Source organism: Cervus elaphus, chromosome 14 (assembly GCF_910594005.1).
Source record: "Cervus elaphus chromosome 14, mCerEla1.1, whole genome shotgun sequence".
In the NCBI taxonomy this organism is placed as follows: domain Eukaryota; kingdom Metazoa; phylum Chordata; class Mammalia; order Artiodactyla; family Cervidae; genus Cervus; species Cervus elaphus.
The window spans coordinates 69,718,540-69,739,175 of record NC_057828.1 but is presented as its reverse complement, the minus strand read 5'-3'; the positions used below and the strand labels follow the sequence as shown (position 1 = coordinate 69,739,175).

General features: G+C 44.5%; 1 protein-coding gene and 1 long non-coding RNA gene across 6 annotated transcripts in view; one reads left to right on the top strand and one right to left on the bottom strand.

Moving 5' to 3' along the window:
* KCNK2 (potassium two pore domain channel subfamily K member 2) overlaps positions 1-20,636 on the top strand; it is a 208,097-nt gene that overhangs the window by 68,815 nt on the left and 118,646 nt on the right. For 2 of the 5 annotated variants that reach the window (XM_043924203.1, XM_043924202.1), the window contains exons 1-2: positions 14,613-14,901; positions 19,552-19,862. In XM_043924203.1, coding sequence (XP_043780138.1) covers positions 14,613-14,901; positions 19,552-19,862 — 600 coding nt within the window. Of the gene's footprint in view, positions 1-14,612; positions 14,902-15,596; positions 16,343-19,551; positions 19,863-20,636 lie in introns of those variants that run through there. The other 3 variants (XM_043924207.1, XM_043924205.1, XM_043924206.1) reach the window with 3 other exon arrangements.
* On the bottom strand, positions 14,579-16,248 carry LOC122708096. The gene is made up of 3 exons (XR_006345003.1): positions 16,135-16,248; positions 15,049-15,148; positions 14,579-14,702 (listed from the first exon to the last, which is right to left on the bottom strand). It is a non-coding gene; the product is annotated as an uncharacterized LOC122708096 (long non-coding RNA).

Below are 20,636 nucleotides of genomic sequence, written 5' to 3'. Positions count from 1 at the left end.
GAGAATTCCATGGACGGTATTGTCCATGGGGTCGCAAAGAATCGGACACGACTGAGTGACTTTCACTTTCACTTCAGAGAGCAACAGTTCAAAATGTTGGGGCCATAGCCAAAGGGAGATCTGAGTATGTGCATGGTAAAGAAAGTGGCAACATCCCATCTATAATGATGAGAAGAGAGCTTTAGGTCTGTTTCTGGGCTCCCAGTATAGCCTTGTGAACCCCTCTACGGTCCCTCTTCCTAACCCAACAGGCTCTCACTCATCCACCTTTGTTGGCTACATCCTTGTAAGGACTTCTCTGCCATCAGGTGGAATGGGCAAGGCTTCCTGTTCTAGGAAGAAGTCATCTGAGTTGCAGAGTCTCTTCATTCTAGAACAGAAAGGCTAGAATTTGACTCCATCTTTTGCAGCTGTATTTTCCTTCCTGAATCCCAGTTGTTCATTTGGTTCCTAAAAGCCAGTTTCCAGGTGATTGCTGGCCAAGCCCCAGAAGATTAATGATCTTTATGTTTTCACCTACCTCAGATCCATCATCTTTCCCTCTCTCCAGGGTTTAGGGCTATCAGTGCGAGTAACACTATTAATAGTGACCGTTGTTTACTGAGTTCTTACTCTGCTTAGGGTACTGTTCTGAATACTTATCAAGAATTGACTCTTTTAGGTCTAATTAACAGGTTGAGGTTGATTACTTTTCACCCCCATCTCACAGATGAGGAATTAAGGCACTGGTAATAATAAGTAGCTGAGACAGGACTTGAATCTGGGCAGCTGACAATTTTCACCAGTGAACTACACTGACCTTCATGTTAATCTTATGTGAAGACAGAATTATATGAGATATTAAAGAGCATGAGAGAAATACAGTGAATGACTTTCAATGTGCTAAAAATACCTTGATGTGAAAAATGCTTTCTGATGATAAATGTCACAGTTACCGTGAAATCCTCTTTGAAAGTCATAAGAGCTGTTGATTTTGTGTGTTGGGATAGTAGTGGTCTTTTATTTACACCAATTAAAAAAAATTGCATATACTATGTGTTATAAGAAATTTAAAAAAATTCAGATAAGACACTTGTCTTCAGAGAGCCTTAGTCTAGTGTAGAAAGCACAACATGGAGACAAATATACACATAAGAGTAAAAGATGCTATGAATTTATAGCAGGATCCATAGACAATTGTGATCAAATTTATCAGAGGTTAAGCCATGAAATTAAAAGATGCTTACTCCTTGGAAGGAAAGTTATGACCAACCTAGACAGCATATTAAAAAGCAGAGACATTACTTTGCCAACAAAGGTCCGTCTAGCCAAGGCTATGGTTTTTCCAGTAGTCATGTATGGATGTGAGAGTTGGACTATAAAGAAAGCTGAATGCTGAAGAATTGATGCTTTTGAACTGTGGTATTGGAGAAGACTCTTGAGAGTCCCTTGGACTGCAAGGAGATCCAACCAGTCCATCCTAAAGGAGATCAGTCCTGGGTGTTCATTGGAAGAACTGATGTTGAAGCTGAAACTCCAGTACTTTGGCCACCTCATGTGAAGAGCTGACTCATTGGAAAAGACCCTGATGCTGGGAGGGATTGGGGGCAGGAGGAGAAGGGGACGACAGAGGATGAGATGGCTGGATGGCATCACCGACTCGATGGACATGGGTTTGGGTGAACTCTGGGAGTTGGTGATGGACAGGGAGGCCTGGTGTGCTGCAATTCATGGGGTCACTAAGAGTCAGATACAACTGAGCTACTGAACTGAACTGAAGAACAAGGAAGATTTCACAGAACAGGATAGTCAAGATATATGATCAGGTAGCTGTCCTGATCAAATTGTCTAACTATATTTTTTGTTTTCTAATATCTGAAGACCCAGATTTCACAGGAACTTGGGACTTCATTATATCTTGTTCTTATTCAAATTATAGTTACAGGAATTATGCAGTATTGAAGTGTCTGTGCTAGTTCTGTTTTCCCAATGAGTGTTTTGACGATTCATAAATAGATTTGCCAATTCATAAACAGATTTGGAGAAGGAAATGGCAACCCACTCCAATATTCTTGCCTGGAGAATCACGTGGACAGAGGAGCCTGGCAGGCCATGGTCCATAGGGTCACAGAGTTGGACATGACTGAAGCGACTAAGCACACAAATATATTTGCATAACTGGCTATGTTAGTCCTTGTGTGAGGTTGACATGTCTTATGGCTCTTAAGCTTTGAGAAAAGCTTTCTAGAGATTGTGACAACCCTGAATTAACATTTTGCCCTCAGTTATTACCTAATTGTGCACATTAATTATCTCATGGAGGAGTCTGCTGTGATGATGGATGAGAAGGTCTATATGGTGAGTGGCTGCTTAGGAAAGGTCACAATGTTCACTATAATGTCTAGCTTTAAAACATTTCAGATGTGATTTCTAAGCTGAAAGCTGAACCACCATAAGAGCATTCCTTGGTAACGAACCAGCATCTGTTGGACTCCACTTGGCAAGCTGTAGCAGGGCTAGAGACAGATCTCCATCTGAAGCATCTAGCAGTGTGGCAGAAGTAAGCAGGTATTAAGCTGAAACTTGGGAGAAAATTATGGTTAAGGCAGTTATCAGAAATGAGTTGCAACATCTCAGGGGAGAAGAAACAACAGCGCTCAAGAGGCATTCTTTCCAAGGAGGGAGATAAACTTGAGATGCCACTGGAAGTGTTAAGTTATTTCATCATATGTGCAGTGCCATGCATGCTTGAACACAGTACTTTGAGTGAGTGATAGTTGCTTCCTCTGTAATACACACCATACCTGGAGCTCCAGGAAAGGGAAACTTGAGCAATAAAAGAGAGTTCCCATATGTGATCTAAGGGAGGAGGGTAAACATCAGTGAAACAGGAGAACAGGGCCAGGACTAAGGTGAGGCTAGTGAGGCCAGCCTGTGCACGTGCAAGTTTGGATCCTCTTTATTTAAAACTGCAAGCTTTTTGTTCACCATGGATTTTTCACACTAATATTGATTTTTAAATACTGTATTCAAATATTATTTGTCTGTGTTTTGATGCCCATTTAAATTTTGCCCCAGGCGAGTACCGTCTCACTTGCCTTAGCCTCATGCCAGCCCCACGTGACTACAATTGAAGTGAGATGTTTGAACACTTACCATAGCCTAGAAAATAGAATCATTACATTTTACTACAGATGTGACCTCACAGGGCATCATCTGATGTTACCTGAACCCAGAGGCTGAAATCAGAGAGCCTCAGGACCATTTGCAGCCTACAGATATGTTTTATTTGCCATTATCATTGTTTATTTTTGAAAATTGATTTAGTGGCCCCAGATGTGGAACAACTGACTGGTTCAAAACTGGGAAAGTAGTATGACAAGGCTGTATATTGTCACCTTGTTTACTTAACTTAAATGAGGAGCACATTATGCGAAATGCCATGGCTGGATGAATCACAAGCTGGAATCAAGATTGCTGGGAGAAATAACAATAACCTCAGATATGCAAATGATGCATTCTAATGGCGGAGAGTAAAGAGGAACTAAAGAGCCTCTTGATGAGGGTGAAAGAGGAGAGTAAAAAAGCTGGCTTAAAATTCAACATTAAACAAACTAAGATCATGGCATCTGGTCCCATCACTTCATGGCAAATAGAAAGGGAAAAAGTGGAAGATTTTATTTTCTTGGGCTCCAAAATCACTGCAGATGGCGACTGTAACCATGAAATTAAAAGACACTTTCCCCTGGGAAGGAAAGCTATGACAAATCTAGACAGTGTATTAAAAAGTAGAGACATCACTTTGCCGATGAAGGTGTGTATAGTCAAAGCTATGGTTTTTCTAGTAGTCATGTATGGATGTGAGAGTTGGACCATAAAGAAGGTTGAGTGCTAAAGAATTGATGCTTTTGAACTGTGGTGCTGGGGAAGACTTTTGAGAGTCCCTTGGACTGCAAGGAGATCAGATGAATCAATTCTAAAGCAAATCAGTCCTGAATATTCTTTGGAAGGACTGATGCTGAAGCTGAAACTCCAATACCCTGGCCTCCTGATGGGAAGAACTGACTCATTGGAAAAGACCCTGATGCTGGGAAAGATTGAGGGCAGAAGGAGAAGAGGGCAGTAGAAGATTAGATGGTTAGATAGCATCAATGACTCAATGGACATGAATCTGAGCAAACTCTAGGAAATACTGAATGACAAGGGAACCTGGCGTGCTGCAGTCCATGGCATCACAAAGAGTCAGATGCGACACGTGATTTAGCAACTGAACAACAACAATAACAATTTGAAATTGAAAGATTTCTTTTAAGACAACCTGGATATCTGACTTCTCTTGGAAAACTGGAAGGTTTAACACACTGTATGCATGTTCTTTCATGGCAGTAATCGACTAAATATGACTAGAATATCTCCTCCAGTTCACTGGTTCACTAGACCCACTTTATGCATATGTGTTCCTGCCAGATGCTGTATGCATTGCCATTATGAGTCCTAATTAACTGCAGGATTCTTTCAATAATATCTCAATAATAATGCACTTTCATTCATTTAAGGAGTATTTATTTTTGTGCTTATTATATGTAAGATATTGTGCTTAGGAACAAGATGGTAAGATCCCTTCTCTGTTGGAACTTGTTTTAGTCTCACACACAATGTTATGGGTTGAATTGTGTCCCTCCATAAAGGTATATTGAAGTCCTAGCCCCAGTACCTGAAAATGTGACCTTACTGGGAAAAGGGGTCTTTACTGAGGTAATTAAGTGAAAAATGGACTTCCCTGGTTGCTCAGCAGTAAAGGATCTGCTTTCCAATGCAGGAGACACAGGAGACACATGTTAGATCCCTGGATTAGGGAGATCCCCTGGAGAAGGAAGTGGCAACCCACTCCAATATTCTGGCCTGAATAATCCCATGGACAGAAGAGCCTGGGGAATTACAGGTCATGGGGTCGCAAAGAGTCAAACAGGACTTAGCAACTAAACAACATCAACAACAGGAGGTCATTAGTTGTGCCCTGATCTAGTATGACAGGCATCCTTTAAAAAAAAGAGAAACTGGGACACAGAGCTAGACACAAACAGGGAAAACAATGTGAAGACATGCAAGGAGAATATGACCATGGGACTGGAGTGATGCATATACAAGCCAAGGAATGCCAAGGAATACCAAGGATTGATGGCAAATACCAGAAGCTAGAAGCAGTAAGGAAGGATTCTCCCCTAGTGCTGTCAGCTTGGTTTCTGACTCCAGAAGCTGAGATAAAAGTGTCTGGTGTTGTTAGCCACCCAAGTTTTTGATGCATTGTCCTGGCAGCTCTAAGAAGCTAATATAGGGCAGTGATTAAATAATTTGAAGAAGTAGTTAAATAACAATTATAACCACAATAATGAGGGGAGAGTCCAGAATGTTACGAGAGTGTATCTGTTGGAGTGATGGGTTGATCTAGTTAAAAGGTTATGGGGCCTTTTTTGAGGAAGGAAAATCCCATAAACAGAGGAGCCTAGTGGGTCACAGAGTTGGACACAACTGAGCACACACACACACACACACACACGTCTTAGCTGAAGCCTGAAGAAATAGTGTAAGTTAGTTCCTAGTAGTAAGGGAAATAGGCACAGTCTAGGCTAGAAGGACTGGTATGTGTGAAGACCCTAAGGAAAGAAGGAATAGGGGATACTCAAGCAAGAGGAAAAGCTAGTGAGACTGGCCTATATAGTAGGTATATTGACTAATCAGCTATGTTACATTGGGGAAGTTATTTTAACTTCTCTGAGGATAATAACAGTACTTATCTCATTGGTTTTTAGGAGGATTAAACGAAGAAGTAAATGAAACGGTCTTAAAAGAATGGCCAGCACACATGCTCCATTAGATGTTACCTCTTATTATGAGTCCTGTTCTCGTTGTTACTATGATTATTCACAGGGTAAAGACTTTCAAGGCCCTGAGAATGCCTCTAGATGATTAGTCTCTATGGTGAAGGCAATGGGAGGTTAGTGTATGCTTCAGGGCTTCAACTTAACTGGAATTTATCTCTAAAAGCTTCCTCTGGCCACACCGTGGAGGATGGATCAGAGGTTAGTGGAGATGAGGCCACTGGTGAAGGTCCTGGGAACGGGTGGCGGTGGGGGTGACAGTCTTCTTGCCTTGTTCACTTTGTAGAATTTGGAGAGATCGCACAGTCATCTTAACATTTTTAAAAATTCAAGAAAAAGCTGCTTTCTTCTTGTCTTTCTTTTAGAACTAACATGCCTTGGGTGATACATACGTTTTTAATCTCAATTCTTCCATAAACTTAGTAGAAGGCCTTGAGCAAGACTTGTATGTGTTCATTTAATCATAGACACAGAAACATACGAGGGTAAGTTAGATTCTACGTGTGTATGGTGACCCTGGGCTTCCCTTGTAGCTCAGCTGGTAAAGAATCTGCCTGCAATGTGGGAGACCTGGGTTCTAGCCCTGGGCTGGGAAGATCCGCTGGAGAAGGGATAGGCTACCCATTCCAGGATTCTTGGGCTTCCCTTGTGGTTCGCTGGTAAAGAATCCATCTGCAACATGGGAGACCTGGGTTCAATCCCTGGGTGGGAAGATCCCCTGGAGAAGGGAAAGGCTACCCACTCCAGTATTCTGGCCTGGAGAATTCCATGGGTTGTATAGTCATGGGGTTGCAAAAAGTCGGACACAACTGAGTGACTTTCACTTAATGGTGACATTAAGATCTCTAGTTATTGAACACATTAACAAATATCTTTAAGAGAGTTCAAACCTCACAGTCTCTATTTGCTTTTCTATTGCCTTTATATCTTGTGACTTAATTTTAGAAGAGAAATCGAATTGATTTGTTCTTCACACACAAAAATTGATTTCCTCTTCACTGTTGTCAAAATCTGTGCTCTCAGGTGAAGACAAAATGCTAGATTGGCAAATTTTCACAACCAATACAAATTTTAAATAAAGTACTGGATGTGCTGAAAACTCATTAGGAAATGAAAGCCATCAAGAAAAAAATTTAAGTTTAGTTCTCTCTGAATTTATGGCTGATTTTAATAAAAAGCACCACATTTGATATAATTAGTTTGCCTAATGTTGGCAGACTAAAAATTATTTTAAAATGAATCCATTGTTAGTCTAGATACATATCAGTGAAATGTTCATTTCCTAGTGATAGTTTATGATACTCAGCTTTGAAAAGAGGAAGAAAATTTGGAGTAGAATTTCCTCTTTGTACACTAAGTAAATTCTAATGTTTTTGGAATTTAATCTTATAACAGAGTACCATTATGATAAGGATTTCTTTACAACACCCTTAATCAAGACCTTATTTTCTTTCCAGCAAAGTTATATATGAACGTTAATGTATTTTTATAAGTAACACTTAAATGTACTTACTGTTTAAAGAACTGATTTTATAACAAAAGTTGGGTGTTTTGACTTGCATAAATTTTCAAAACTTAAAAGAAATCACATGGGACTAAGAATTGCCATTATAAGAGAGATTCTTGTTTACATTTTAAAATCTTATCATTCTTCATATTTTTATGTATATGTGTTTATTTATATATATGAGCAAATATATAAGCCATTAAAAAAGATATTGCTGAGTGTTATATATTTTAGAGTGACTTTAATTTTTGCAAAATGAGCCTCTTGACAAATTTTGCAAAGTTTAATGGAAAAAATGACTTTTTTTTTCATTTTTCAGTGTGAGGTACTTTAAACTGAAACTCCCTCAGTAACTTGATGATATTTTTCTGATAGACACAGACATGGTTTCACTGGTGTGATTCTTTCCTTATTTTGACTCCATGATTAGAAAGATTTGGTGTGTCTTTTTTCCTGCAGTGTATCCCAAGTACTAGAAAAATGCCTTTCTGTTACATGTGCATGCATGCTCAGACACTTCAGTCATGCCCAGCCCTCTGTGACCCCAAGGACTGTAGTCTGCAAGGCTCTTCTGTTCATGGGATTCTCCAGGCAAGGATACTGGAGTGGGTTGCTGTTGTCCTCCAGGGGATCTTCCTGACCCAGGGATCGAACCCTGGTCTCCTGCATTGCAGACAGATTTCTTTACCGCTGAGCCACCAGGGAAGCCGCTTCTGATACAGAGAGGTGCTTAACAGTGAGAGTGAATGGTGATAAGTGCCAGTGCCCGGCGTGATTCGCCAAACATGGGCGGAGGGCCCGAGTTGTCACCTCGCCCAATTTCTTACCACTGCAGAAGCCTCCTCTGTGATGGTAAGCGCCAGTAGAGTGAACCCAAATCCTGCTTTTCCTTCAGGATTGTCTTAGCATGCTCTCTGAACTAGCAGCATCGGCATCACCTGGGAACTGGATTTTCATGCCAATTCTCAGGCCCCCACACACAAAAGGCACCAGAAACTCAGGGGCCATGCTCAGCAATCTGTGTTCTAGAAGCACTCCAGGCGATTCTGATGTTCACTCCAGCCTGAGACCTACTGCTCGAGACAATGCACGTATGGGCACTGCCTATATTACCTCTTTGCTTTCTTTGCTCTTCTCCTAATAATGTCCAACTTCCCTTCTGATCGACATATTTGAATTTTAGGTTTATGAATATTTCAAAATCAATACATTTTGGCATTTTTTAAAAATTGTAATTTATTTATGGTTGTGCTGGGTCTTCCTTGCTGCACAGGCTTTTCTCTAGCTGTGGTGAGAGGGGCGGCTCTCTAGCTGGGAGGTGCTGGCTTCTCGTTGCAGAACACGGGCTCTGGGGGTGGTGGGGGAAGTGGTAGGCTTCAATAGCTGCAGCCCCTGGCCTCTAGACACAGGTTCAGTAGTTGCGGTGTAAGGGCTTAATTGCGCCTAGCATGTGGGATCTTCCTGGATCAGGGATTGAACTCGTGTCTCCTGTGTTGGCAGGTGGATTCTTTACCAACTGAGCCACCACGGAAGCCTCACGCTGGCTTTCGAGAAATTGTCTCCTTAAAGTAACTTGCACGACTCAGGTCTGACTAATACTTCACAGCTTACTTGGAATTTAACTCTTAGAGGTTGTATTACCATCTGTTGCTGCATGGAGAAGTATCCCAAAACTTACCACCTGAAAACAAGAAACATTTATGATCTCATAGTTTGGTTTTTTTTAATGTTTTCAATTGAAGTGTAACTGATGTACAATGTTGTATTAGCTTCAGGTATAGAGCAAAATAATCCAGTTATATATTGATATAGATTAATATGCATATGCATATATGTGCTGTTTGTGTATTTTGGAAATTAATCCCTTGTTGGTCTTCTAATTTTGCAAATATTTTCTCCCATTCTGTAGGTTGTCTGCTCATTTTATTTATGGTTTCTTTCATTATACAAATGCTTTTAAGTTTAATTAGGTATCATTTATTTATTTTTGTTTTCATTTCCATTACTCTAGGAGATGGATTCCCCCCCCCACCCCCCCGCCAAAAAAAAAAGTACTGCTGCAGTTTATGTCAAAGAGTGTTCTGCTTATGTTTTCCTCTAGGTGATCTCACAGTTTTGGAGGCTTAAGAATTTGGAAGGAACTTACTTGGGTGGGTGTAGTTCAGGGTCTCTCATGAGGCTGTGCTCAAGGTGTTACCTATGACTATAGTGATCTCCTGAGTCGAAGGGAGAGGGATCGGCCTCCAAGCTCACTCCCACGGCCACTAGAAGAGCATAGGAGACCACCTCCAGGTTTACACGGGCTTCTCCTCTCCCTTACGACATGGAAGCTGGCTGCCACCAGAGGGAAAGATCCAAGACCCTTACCCAAGGGTAAGAGGGCACACACAGGAGGGAAGTCACAGTCTTTTTATAACCTAACCTGGGAAGAGACATCCCATTGCTTACATTGCATTTTGTTCATTGGTAGCCCACATTTGAGGGGGGTGGGTTTAATGCAAGGCATGAATACCAGCAGGCAGGAATCACTGGGGGTCAACTTAGACATCCACATATAGGTAAATTATTTCTCTCTTCCTCCAGTTCCTTGCTTTATATTGTCTTGATTAGGATTTTCTGGTATCAGGAATCTCAAGACCAACTGGCTTATACAAAGAGAAAATATGTGTGGCTTATGGTGTAGTTTGATTCAGGGAAGTGATCAAACGTTGTCACAAGACCTGGTCATTTTGGTTCTATCTGCTCTTTACTGGCTACATTCTTAGGTAGCTTCTCTTCTCTTGCTGGCATAATAGTCTCCAAAACCTTCAGGTTCAAGGTCAGAGGTATAGGAGGAAAGTCTCTTTCCTCGGAATTCCTGGCATAGGTTCCATTGACTGAGTGGGCCACAGGCCTGTTCCTGAACCAACCGAAAGACCAAGGAATCATGACTGTGTTATTGAGGCCCAGGACACACTCAACACCTGCAGTCAGGGGTGGGTCCCACGAGAAACATAACAGCCGTTAGCAGGGAAGGTAGGTGGCCCTGGAGGGAGCGTATCAGGCAGGCATTTCATGGAAGTACTGCCTATATGTGTTGACTCCTATGAGTTTGCATGAACTAGAACCTCTTGGATAATGGCCACCCTCTTCCCCAGCATTTCCTCCCCGCATGCAGGGGATCATAGAGTCCAGTTGATCTACTGACGCCACCTCTCTTATCCTCTCTTCCACTCCCATCTAAGTCACCATGAAGTTCTCACCTGGACTAAGCAAGAGCATCTAACTCCCTGAATACATTTCCATTTTTGTCCATCTTCTGTCTATTCCCTGTGTAGCAACCAGTGATTTCTTTCAAATGCCACCTGATGAAGTTATATGAAAATTCATCAAAGTCCCAGTAACTAAAATCCAAGGCGTTATGACCTGGTTTCTGCCTGCCTCTTTAGCTTGACCACTGTCTTACCACTAGTCCTCCTCTCTGAGCTCCCCACATTCTCCAAGCTTCTTCCTGCCACACGGAAGAGCCACAGCTCTACCTCCTGCTGAGGAGGGTCTTTCCTTTCATTATGTCTCCCCCTCTCTGCCCTTGCTCATCTTCAGGCCCCAGTTGTGATGTCACGTTTCACAGGGCTTCCTGGACCGTCCAACATTAGGTACTCTCACTGTACTCTGTACCTTCTATTTATCACACTTATCAGAATTTTCATTTTAGGTTTATTTAGCACCTTCCCTTTCTAGACCATAAGGTAATGAAGGCAGTAGCCTTGCTATAACCACAGAACTTCTGTTTGGTTCCTCGTAGGTACTCAGTAGATATTTGATAAATGTGATGCATTTCCCTCATCTAAGCCCTGTGCAACTGTGTTCTCCAGAGGATTAAATAGATGACGAGATTTATTATAGAGTTGGGATTTGCTGGTGGTCTTGTTCGGCCGGGAGCCCACTGGTTCATTGGGTTAGGTCAAGCACAGGATAGAACAAAATTCTTTTTGAGGACCTGCAATGTTAAACATATATATGTGTTTAGTTCTTAGAACAATCTCTTGCAAGTTCAGTGTAGTATCCTTATTTTGTGGATGAGGGAACTGATGGTCAGAGAGAGAGAAGGATTCCCTCAAATTCACATTGTTCAGAAGTGGAAGAGTTAGGATACTTACAGAAGTGACTTTGATTACAAAATTCCAGGTCTGAATGGAACTATGGAAAAGTCAGTGGCATACACTGTTTTGTTTTTGTTTTATCTTTGAGTAGGGCAAGGTCAAAAAGAAAATTAAACATGAAAGTGAAGTAGTGTAGATTTCTTGCTGCTAGTTGGAGCACAACAGAAAGCCTGAAAGCGCTGGAATGAGGGGAGTATGGAATTTGGGGGTGCAGAGTCTTTTTATTACGTATTTCAGGGTTTCCCGTCCAGTAAAACAGTTACCAGGTGTTGAGTAGCCTGGGTCTCGGAGCATGAAAGAAATAGAGTCCGTCTAGGCTTTCTAAGACACCTTTGATGGGATTTATATGCGCTGAAGTACAGACATAAAATTAAACAGGATAAACCATCTCATTTCCTTCTTTCTCAAGTTGCAATGATACATAAACTAGTCTATTCCCCTTTTTTCCCTTTTACCTCAAACATGGTGAGTAAGCACAAGAAGGCTGTTAAAGGGGTAGGAGGCTTTAACTGGGGGACGGTGTGGGGTTGCAGTGGAAAGTGGGGCTGGAGTCAGTGTGGAGACAAGTTTCTTGTTTTTTTGAATTATTATTGAGGTGAAGCTAGCTTGTTGGAGTGATTCCTGCTAATGTCACAGTTTGAAATTTTGTTTCTTTTTAAAATCTTAGTTTAATATCTCTGTAAGGTAAATCTGTGGCCCCCTACCCCCAGCCCTATATATATGTGTGTGTGTCTGTGTGTCTGTGTGTAAGTGTCTGTGTGTGTGTGTCTGATATGAGGATATGCAAGGGGAACATGAAAGACTACTGCAGCACATGAGTTGAGAGAAGGGAAAATGGCCAATCAGCATTTGTGACTGGTGATGAGTCTTACATACCATGAGTAGGAGGGCACTACACAGGCGAATTTATTTATTTTTATTATTATTTTAAAAAATATTTATTTATTCACTTACTTATTTGGCATCATCTGGTCTTGGCTGAGCAGGCGGGATCTTCACTACATTATCCAGCATCTTTCGTTACGGCACATGGACTCTCTAGCTGTAGTCCACGGCCCCAGAGTGCATGGGCTCAGAAGCCGCAGTGCAGTACATGGGCTTTGTTGCTCCGCAGCCTGTGGGATCTTAGTTCCCTCAGCAGGGATTGAACTGCTTCTCTTGCATTGCAAGGTGGATTCTTAACCACTGGACCACCAGGGAAGTCCCCATAGGGGGATTTAAACTATGAGTTAATCTCCCACTTTAGTAAGTGTTAGCCAACTGGACAGAGGACTAGTGCTTGGCAAGGTGTGGCTAAATTTGTAAAAGACCCAAATGCAACAGAAAAGAACCATCAAGTCGTTAACTAAAAGGGGAAAAGTTAAAAAAAAAAAAAGGCTATGCAAAGTGTTTGGGGGGTCATTTTACTAGGAGAACAAGAAGCCTATAACAGGGTAGAAAATGATTCTGAAGTGAATTCATTTCATTTTCTATAAATGTAAGATACCTAATTCCAAAAACCTAGAAGGAGGTCAGGTAAATGATGTCTGCAATCACACTTTCATTCATATGTTTATCAAACACCTATTTATCTGTAGCCACTGGTTACTGTTGATACTTTGGGGAACACAGAGCCATGGTTTATATGCTAACTGAACTTCAGTCAGTCAGTTCAGTTGCTCAGTCGTGTCAGACTCTTTGTGACCCCATAGACTGCAGCATGCCAGGCTTCCCTGTCCATCACCAACTCCTGGAGCTTACTCAAACTCATGTCCATCCAGTCGGTGATGCCATCCAACCATCTCATCCTCTGTCATCCCCGTCTCCTCCCACCTGCAATCTTTCCCAGCATCAGGGTCTTTTCCAATGAGTCAGTTCTTCACATAAGGTGATCAAAGTACTGGAGTTTCAGCACTAGTCCTTCCAATGACTTACAGTCTGGTTAAGGAACTGAGCTTTTTGAACTGAGCTTACGGTCTGGTTAAAGAAGCAACACAATGTGACAAGGGCACAGACAAAAGCATGTGTGAGACACCAGACTAGGTTTCAGGAGAAACTTCAACAACTGGGTGATCTGGAGAATAACACCTATGATGGTTAGTCAACTTGGCTAGGCTATGGTGGGGGTGGTTTAGTTGCTAAATCATGTCTGACTCTTGGGACCTCATGGACTGCCAGGCTCTTCTATCCATGGGATTCTCCAGGCAACAATGCTGGAGTGAGCTGCCATTTCCTCCTCCAGGGGACCTTTCCCACCCAGAGATGGAAGCTGGGTGTCCTGCATTTTGCAGGCAGTCTCCTGCATTGCAGGTGGATTCTTTACAGACTGAGCTACCAGAGAAGCCCCCTGGCTAGGCTATATCACCCAGCTATTTCATCAAATACTTGCCTGGGCATTGCTGTGGAGGTATTTTGTAGATATGGTTAACATCTACAATCAGTAGACTTTAAGGAAAGATCACCCTTGATGATGTGAGTAGGGTGCAGCTAAGGTTTCCCAGAAAAGAGGAAATTCAAGACCGAAGCGTCAACTCTTGCCTGATTTTCCAGAATTATTCTAGAGATTTCAGAAAGACCTGGCAGCCCCCGTAGTTGTCTGAGCCAAAATAAAATTCACACACACATCTTATTTGTCCTGTTTCTCTGGAGAACCATACTGATGCAGGATCTTAGTCATGTAAAGTTGGGGAGAGGACTGGGGAAGGTGTGTGAGGGAAGGTGACCGTATGTACAGAGGCCAGGAATGAGAAAGAGAAGCCAGACCAGGAAGCTTCTTACATGGGACCTAGAGAGTCTGAAAGGGTTTTAAGTCGGCGAGTGAGAGGATCAGATTCACATTTCACAAAGGACATCCGATTATTTTATTATTGAAAGCAGAAGTCGAGAACACCGTTTCAATTCCAGCAGGAAGGAATTCCTAATAAGGGAAATATTTTTAATAGGAGAAAGAAGGAGACAGCCGGCTGAGTCTATTCTGGAATTTAAAAAGTAATTTGGCATTTCAAATCGTTGACGGCCACAGCCTCGCATACAGCGTTCTTTTTACAATCCAGAGCCCTTCCGTTTTACCGTCCCACCTTCACGTCTATAGCTTTACGCGAGGAAATTCTCCTGGTCCCTGGGGAGATGCTCCGATCTGACCAAGCAGCGGTTCTGGAAGATAAACTCTCTCACAGCGCTGGAGGTGGGAGGGTGGAGGTCAGAAGGGGATTCCCGCTGCGCAAGTGGGAGGGAGGAAAGAGTTTACAAACCGGCAGAAGTTCCGTTACATCCTGTGTGAGGCGAGAAGGCTCGCCCATCACAGCTGCAGCCGGGCGTCTGCCCACTTTCTGCCCGCTCTCGTGCGGGTTCGGTTCCCGCCCCACAATCGCCAGGGATCCAGCGGCCCCAGCGCGGCGGTCTGCCAGTCTGGGAGGTACCTGCCAAGCTGGGATCCGGGTGCGGAGGTGCGCGCGGAGCACCGAGTTCAGACTGAGGTCCGGGGGTCCCCACCGACCACCTTCGCAACCTCTGTGCCCAGCCAAAGAGGTCTTGCCCTGAGAACCAAATGGATTTTTCTTACATTTCCTTTGCCTCCCTGAATGTCTTCACCCTGGCTCCCGGTGCCTTCCCCATTCGATCAACGTTGTGCGGACAGAAGCTAGTTGCCCAGGTCCAGCACCCTGGAAGACGGGGGGTGGAGGGCGCTGGGGCTTGATAACCCTTCCCCAGGCGCGGGCTAGAAGAAATCAGCGTCCTTATTACTGCCCCAGCTTCAGGGGACTCAGGGGGTACGTTTCTGTACAGCCCTGGTCGGGGAGGGAGGGGAGCATGCCCACGTGCTGGAGTCCAGAACCCCGCTCCCCAAAGCTCGGCCCCACACCTTCCAACCCGACCTGGAAGGAGACAGGTTGGAGCCGGGTGTACCCGAGAGCGTGAGTGAGGATGTAGAGAGCGGGGGCAGGGTTAGCGCACGGGTTCGAGAGGAGGAGAGGCAGCAGGTGAACCCGAGGGCCGTGCCCGCAGGCGGGGACGCGGATTGAGGGGGGCCTCGGAAGAGCCAGGGGAGACGAGGCGAGGGCTGGGCTCGCAGGGCTTGCCGAGCGGCGAGCCCAGGCGGTGAGACGGACGGGGAAGGGGGGGCGGGGAGCCCAGGGGGAGGGAGTTCCGAAAGGAGGGAAAGGAGCGAGCCTGGAAGGGAGAGCGGCGGCGGCCGGCCGAGCCGCGAGCTGGAGGGCGCCCGGCGCGCCCAGACCGTGCCACCCCCCACTTCGCCCCCGGGGCGCCGAGGGCTCTGCCGGGGAGACGCACAAAGACATGCGAAGCGGGGCTGAGCGAGGCTCGCGCACAAAGACGCCGGGGCGCACGGCCGCTCGGGCAGCACCCACCGCCCCCGCGCCGCGCCGCGCCGGGGCCGGGCCAGCGCGCAGCCCGGGGCGGAGCGCGCGGCGGCGGCGGCGGCTGCGGGCCGGCGCGGGACCCGGGTCGCCCGCGCTCTCCGGGTGACCCGGGCCCGGCCGCAGGCGCGCGCGGGGGCGGCGGCGCCCCAGCCCAACTTGGCCTCGGCCTCGCCCTCTGCCCGGCCCGCGGGTGTCCCCTCCTTCCCGCGATTCCGTGTCTTCTCACGCTCCCCTCCTCCCTCCCCGCGTCCAGCCCTGGCTCTCCCCACCTTGTAAAACAAAGCCGGGGGAAAAATGCCTGCCTGTGCAGCTCGGAGCGCGCAGCCCGTCTCTGAATAAGAAGTGAGTACAATGGCGTGTTGTTTGTAAAAGCTTCAAGTCCGTCTTTTTCAAAAAAAAAAAAAAAAAAAATTGTGAATGCTGCATGCCTCATGCTTCCCAGCGCCTCGCGGGAGAGAGCCGGCTATAGAGCAGGAGGTGAGACCCCCGGGTACCCCCCCTCTATCCCATCTCCCGCCGCGCGTTTGCCGTCCCAGCCAGTCCCGGGAGGGTTGCAAAAGCCCAGCTGGCAGCACGCGGACGTTTTCCACCTTTCGTTTCCCGTCCTAGGTGTTGGATCCCAATCTGGGGTTGGAGGCAAATCTATCCCCGGATCCACTCCTGGCTGCTTCTCCTCACTCTCCCGCGGGTGCCTGGGCGTTTTGCATCTGTCTTGGGTATAGGTTTGGGACACTTAGGGGAGTTTCCGAAGGAGGAGGGTCAGCTCTTGGGAGTCACCCGACGGGTGACCCTGGTCACACTTGTTGCCCACAGCGCGGTGGCATAGGCAGTGGTACTGAAAAAAGCCCATTTCTCCTGGAATTGACTCGTCAGTTGTGGCCGGGAGCGAAGAAGACAAACGTGGGTGCGGATGAGAGGCTAGGATTAAGCGGAGGCTGTGAGGTGCTGCAGGCAGAGAAGGGAGGGCCTGATGGTGCCAGAGTGTGTGGAAGGAGTGAATCTTTGATTCCTTATTCTAAGGAGCTTCTCTTCATGATCATACATCAAACGACATGGAGATGGAAACCCAGAGGGTTCCCCATGTTAGATCGCGTGGAAAGACTGTTGTTTTTTATTTTGTTGTTTCACCAGGTTCTGCCCATTCTGTCTGCCAAATGTGCATTATATATATATTTCTGCTAATTGGAAAAAAAGCAATAACTTAAAAGAATTAAAATACACCAGGAAATATTTTAATAATACACACACTACACACACAGTCTTAAAAAAAAAAAACCTCTCCTTTCCCCCCCTAATCATATAATAATAATATCTTAGTTTGGCATTGCAGTTTAGGATTGGGATTTGGGAGCGTCCAGGTAAACGGTCTTGGTGTTTTCCAGTGCTGCAGACCAGAAATCAGTGATGGGGAAAATCAGAAAGATGAGAGGAGAGCATAGAGAACTGGGGAGGAAAGGCTTGGACAGCTTCCTTCAGAGAGATAATGTGGAGTTTCTGAGTGATTTTCTGTTATTTTTGTTCCAAAGATGGCTTAATTTTAGACGATGACCTTTATTTTTCACTGAGACTCACTAAGCAGCTTGGAGGTGGGGTGAGGTGGCTAGACAGCAGATGACAGTAATTTCAGCTGTTATCAACATTTCTATTAAAATGTTTCAAAAAATTAAAGCCTTGAACACGTGCTGTGCCGTGCTTAGTTGATCAGTCGTGTTGGACTCTGTGGTCTACAGTCCAGACCCCATGGACTGTAGCCATGAAACACATATCCAGTGCTTATTTGGGATGAAGTTTCCTTTATGAATATCACGTGTCAAAAGGTGTCTGCTCATTTGTGGTTTGATTTGGAGCTGGTGACTGTATCAGGAGGAAAATGTGTACATATCTGTGCATAGCAGGTTGAACCATTTGGAACTGCTGAAGTGACCTGTACTTATGTGGAATCCCCACTTGGAGGCCAGGCTCCAGTTACTTCATCAGAGCGCTGACTTCCCTTCAAAGTCAGAATTGTTCAGAGTTACGCTGATTGAGGAGCGCTCTGTTATCTGCCATCGTTACACAACACTCCTCACTTAGGTCTGGCGCTTCACATAGCTTTGTTTGCAAAGCTTCTTTCTGATGGGCAACAGATGATTTATTTTATGAACTCCCAACTGTGGCAGTCCTACATTTAACTCACAGTGGTAGACAAGAGGGCAGAGTATGTAGTCATGTGAAGATGGACACTCCTTATTCCCTTCTTATTTTCAAGTAATTTCAGGTACCTGTATGATGTTTGGGTGCAATTGCATAGGTATTTCTTATGTGATTACCTAAAAAGTGTTATTCAGATTAGGTTACCATTTTATTAAACACCAAAGTAATTTTGGGCTTCCCTGGTGGCTCAGCAGTAAAGAATCCACCTGCCAATGCAAGAGACGTGGATTCAGTCCCTGGGTTGGGAAGATCCTCTGGAGAAGGAAATGGCAACCCACTCCAGTATTCTTGCCTGGGAAATCCCATGGACAGAGGGGCCTGATGGACTACAGTCCACAGGGTTGCAAAAAGTCAGCCATGACTTAGCAACTAAACAACAACAACAACAACAAAGTAATTTTCCTTATATCTGTAAGAATTATGGGTGGTAAATCAATTATTCTGTCAGAGTTAATGATATTTTGAAGTGTCCCATCTTTCAGCCATTCTGTTACCCGTTTTGGTTCAGTGTTGCCTTTTTAATCAAATACTCTGTAAATGGCTTATTTTCCCTTTAGCAAGTGGAAGCCTAGTATCTCTTGAATTTTCTAAAAAGAAATCCATTAATGATATTTTGGAACAGCTGAGATAAATAATAAATGGATTTAGAGTCACCCCAGAGTATATGGGAATTTGTAAGAGAACTCATAAATCCACTCTAATGGAGCAATTAGCTTTGTACAGAGCACGTAGGTCTAAGGTGTGAGACAAGGTTTTAATTTTTTTTTTCTTGATAATGTTCACTATTGAAATGGAAAGAACTTGTCATCTCTTGGCTGCACCTGTGATTGTGCCAGAATGGGTGACAATACTTTTGTTTTCCTTTTTTCAAGATATCAGAGATTGAATAACAAAATACAGAGAATACTTAATCATGAGCCCATTTTGGACGCGAGCAAAAAGAAATGATAGAACTATTGAGTAGTTTATTTGCTATCACGTTTTACCAGATATTTACTAATGTTTTACTTCGAGCAACGATGTCTAGAGTGCAAATTCACTTATAATACAGTTCCTTTATTGTAATGGATTTTTAGATAATTTGCTTGTGATATAGAGTGTTCTTGAGAACAGGAATAATACATTAGCCTTCTTTATGAGCATTCAGATATCTGGTTTAGTACCATCAACTCTTAGTAGTTCTGCAAATGTGTTTACTAGCACGTTGGACATGTATAAATTTTTAAATTAATTAGGAAGACTGCAGGCATTCTTTTATTCATTTTTTTTAAGGTTCTTGGTCCGCCTCCTGTTTTTTTCCTCCTCCTTTTGGAAACCCCAATAGCAGCAGAGAGCTGAGACCCACCCCCTTCTCCTTGCACCTCATATATGGTCCTGGATGCGACCTCATGGGCGCACTTCTGGTTTAGGCTCTGGAGCTCTTACCAGGATAGCGGGCAGAGTCCAGACCACTTTTGCTGACCCCTCTAACCTCCCTTCTCTGTTGTTGGCAGTGGCGGCCCCTGATTTGCTGGATCCTAAGTCTGCTGCTCAGAACTCCAAACCCAGGCTGTCCTTCTCCACCAAGCCCACCGTGCTTGCTTCCCGGGTGGAGAGTGACACGACCATCAATGTTATGAAATGGAAGACGGTCTCCACGATTTTCCTGGTGGTCGTCCTCTATCTCATCATCGGAGCCACCGTGTTCAAAGCCTTGGAGCAGCCTCACGAGATTTCCCAGCGGACCACCATCGTGATCCAGAAGCAGACGTTTATTTCCCAACACGCCTGTGTCAATTCTACCGAGCTCGACGAACTCATCCAGGTAAGGCGCCCAGGAGTTGGTACTCTGTTTTCCCTGTGGGGAAGACAAGTCAGAGGAAGAGGCAGTAACTCAGCCTTTGGCCTTCCATGTGCCCGTGGGGTCCTCTTCCACTTTTCTCCCTAGCCTAGACGTCTTTGGCCACCGTTTCCTTTTCTTGTTATTGTACTGCCTCCCTCTTTTCCTGCCTTTGTCGTCTCTTCTCTTCCTTCTCCTTTATTTCTCCTGCTTGCTGCTCCTTCTTGGCCCCTTCTGCCCTCATGTTTCTCTGCTTCTGTCCTTTTGTCACTTCTGTCCTTCTGTCACTCTCCCTTTTTTCCATTTGCCTTGTCTTGGAACTGCCAGTGACCACCTGTGAATGTGGGGTCACCTTGCTGGAGGCCCACAAGGTGAGAGGACCGTTGACAAATGAAGGGAAAATGTGAGGCGGGAAAAGTGTAGTAACTGCGTCACTGGCCACCGTAGGAAAGAAAAGATGGGTTGTGGTCTGACCCGCTTAAGGTGGGTACCCCTCATGGTTAACAAGCCGTAGCTCACTTCTTTAATCTAACCAAAGTATAACTCCAGTAACGGCTTTTTTAGGTGTCTGGGCAGAAGTAATTAATCACTGCTTCTCTAAACCCCAACTAAAAGCAATTTACTACTAACACAGAAAAATGGAGTTTTTGAATAAAAAGTAATTTAGTTTTAATTTACTCTATAATGGCAGAGTAGTATCCTTATGGAAAAACTTTTTTTCAAAAAAATGTTAATCCCAAAATGATGTAAAAATTTCAG